Source organism: Galeopterus variegatus, unplaced genomic scaffold (assembly GCF_000696425.1).
Source record: "Galeopterus variegatus unplaced genomic scaffold, G_variegatus-3.0.2 Scaffold1568, whole genome shotgun sequence".
Lineage (NCBI taxonomy): Eukaryota > Metazoa > Chordata > Mammalia > Dermoptera > Cynocephalidae > Galeopterus > Galeopterus variegatus.
In genome coordinates, this window is record NW_007727679.1 from 107434 (window position 1) to 109568 (window position 2135).

General features: G+C 33.0%; 1 protein-coding gene across 1 annotated transcript in view; it reads right to left on the bottom strand.

The window, feature by feature from the left end:
• The window catches only part of CCDC62 (coiled-coil domain containing 62), a 48459-nt gene that overhangs the window by 21382 nt on the left and 24942 nt on the right, over positions 1-2135 (bottom strand). Inside the window, exon 8 of the mRNA XM_008577702.1 lies at positions 218-362. Within this exon, the coding sequence (XP_008575924.1) occupies positions 218-362 (145 nt within the window). The remainder of the gene's footprint in view (positions 1-217; positions 363-2135) is intronic.

A 2135-nucleotide genomic window follows, 5' to 3' on the forward strand; every position in this document is an offset into this window, starting at 1 on the left:
TTTTTTTTTAACAATAAATATACATCAAGTTGCTAAAAGAAAGCAATAAAATTTTTCTTGAAAGAAAAAAAAAGAGGATTACTTAAAGTTCTATAATTAAAAAACTGAGAAATGGCCAAAATTAAGTAAGCTAACAACAATGCTAGAAAAAAATTAAAAGCCTATTGGTGCGAAGTCTTGCTTGAATAAGCTGGGAATTTCTAAGTAAAATACAAACCTTTCCTTTGCACAATGCTGTATCTTTGTTGATTAACAAACTCTTAGATGAATTCTTTTTATCAGAAGAGGACCCTGTCTCATCCTCTTTTAAGGTAGATTTTGAAGAACCCAAACAGTGAGAATGCTGGATGGCAATTAATTCACTATGAATAATAAAACCAAATGAAAACAGATATCTTAAAACAGTATCATATATATATATATCACTAATACTCTTATACTTAAAAGTATCTCAAGAAGACAAAAAACGTTTTTTTTTTAAATGAAGAAGCTTGAGTTTGAGTAAAATATTAGAGATGTGAGTAGAATATTATAAATTAATGCATACCTTTTGCAAGTATGAATTAAAACAAAATTCTTACTTAAGAGTAATTATAGAATAAGGAATTTCCCTCCCCCAAAAATACAGAGAAAAAAAGTTTCTCAAGAGAGGATCACCCAAAAGGGAGGGAAAAAATTAATACAGTATAAAGGTGAACTTGTGAAAAGTGTATGTTTTTGGTTTGTGAGACTGATTTTTGTTAATTTTTTTTTTGAAGTCATTTTGTGATAGTAGAATGGCACTGTTGTGGCTTATTAATTCTTCTGTAGGCACTCAGTATTAGGAAACAAACACATGTAGCTAAGCCTCTGCCTACGTAAACTCAAAGCAGAGTTTACTTTTTAAAAAAATTTTTGGCAGCTGGCTGGGGATCTGAACCCTTGACCTTGGTGTTACCAACACCATGTGCTAACCAACTGAGCTAACTAGCCAACCCTCAAAGTGGAGTTTAATAACAAAAGCTGGGGCTGGCTGGTTAGCTCACTTGTTTAGAGTGTGGTGCTGATAACACCAAGGTCCAGGGTTCAAGCCCTGTACCCACCAGCCACCAAAAAAATAGCAAAAGCTGTTCTGGGACAAACCAGAGGTGCTGGAACCTCTTCCTCCCAGGTAACCTAAATGAGAACAGGCTGCCCATGTTTCTTTCCTCCACAGGTAAACCTCTATTTGTCAAATGGAATGTGGCACAAATGTGAACATTTCAGCTAGATAATAAAGTAGGTACACAAGTTCTTATAATCTAAGGAGAAATAGGAAAACATAATTATCTTTTCTACTCAATCACGTATTTGTCTTGTGATGTCTTGGCATGTACCTGTGCTGGCAGAACAACCAGTCACAATTACTTTAAGTCAGTGAAGTGAAAAGGGCCTTCAAAAAAAATTCTGAATGTATATATATTTGAATTTAGTTCATACATTAAATTTAATATATACACACTATGTTCCTAGAACTATCTGACACAAGCTTTTCCCTTAATATACAAGTGTACTTAGTAGTGAAAAAAAGGCAGTTGTGCCCTACTGATACTTGCAATTGTACAAAAAAGAGCTTTAAAAACCAAATATGAATAGATCACATGTACTATAACAACCAATTTTTTAAAATTTTGCAACTGGCAGAATAATTATCTGTATGATTTTTAAAAATGACTCAAACTTCTAAAAGGGCCAAAGAATCCTCCAATAAGTACCAGAAAGAAATTTTAATCATAAAGTCCTATGAAAGTCAATGCGATGATTAAAATAAGGCTCTCAATATAGAAACTTCATCCTTTCTGTAATTTAAGATTGAAGAGCTATGCTTTATTTAAAAATAGCAGACGTTATTACAGCGCCACTCAACCATAAGATTCAGCAATTCTAACAATAAGATGGGCCTGAATAATGCAGCATATGCCAATAACTAATCCATGTTCTTCTCTAAAACAAACCAATAACTTTTTCCACCTTGTTAAATACAAATATTCTTTCTCTCACATGATTTTTAAAAAGTAAGAAAGTTTGGGAAATGTGAAGTTTAAAACAGTAAACTAAACACAGAGGCAGAAGCTGCTGGGTACATAAATATGCCGAGTGACCCTGGATAAGAAGAA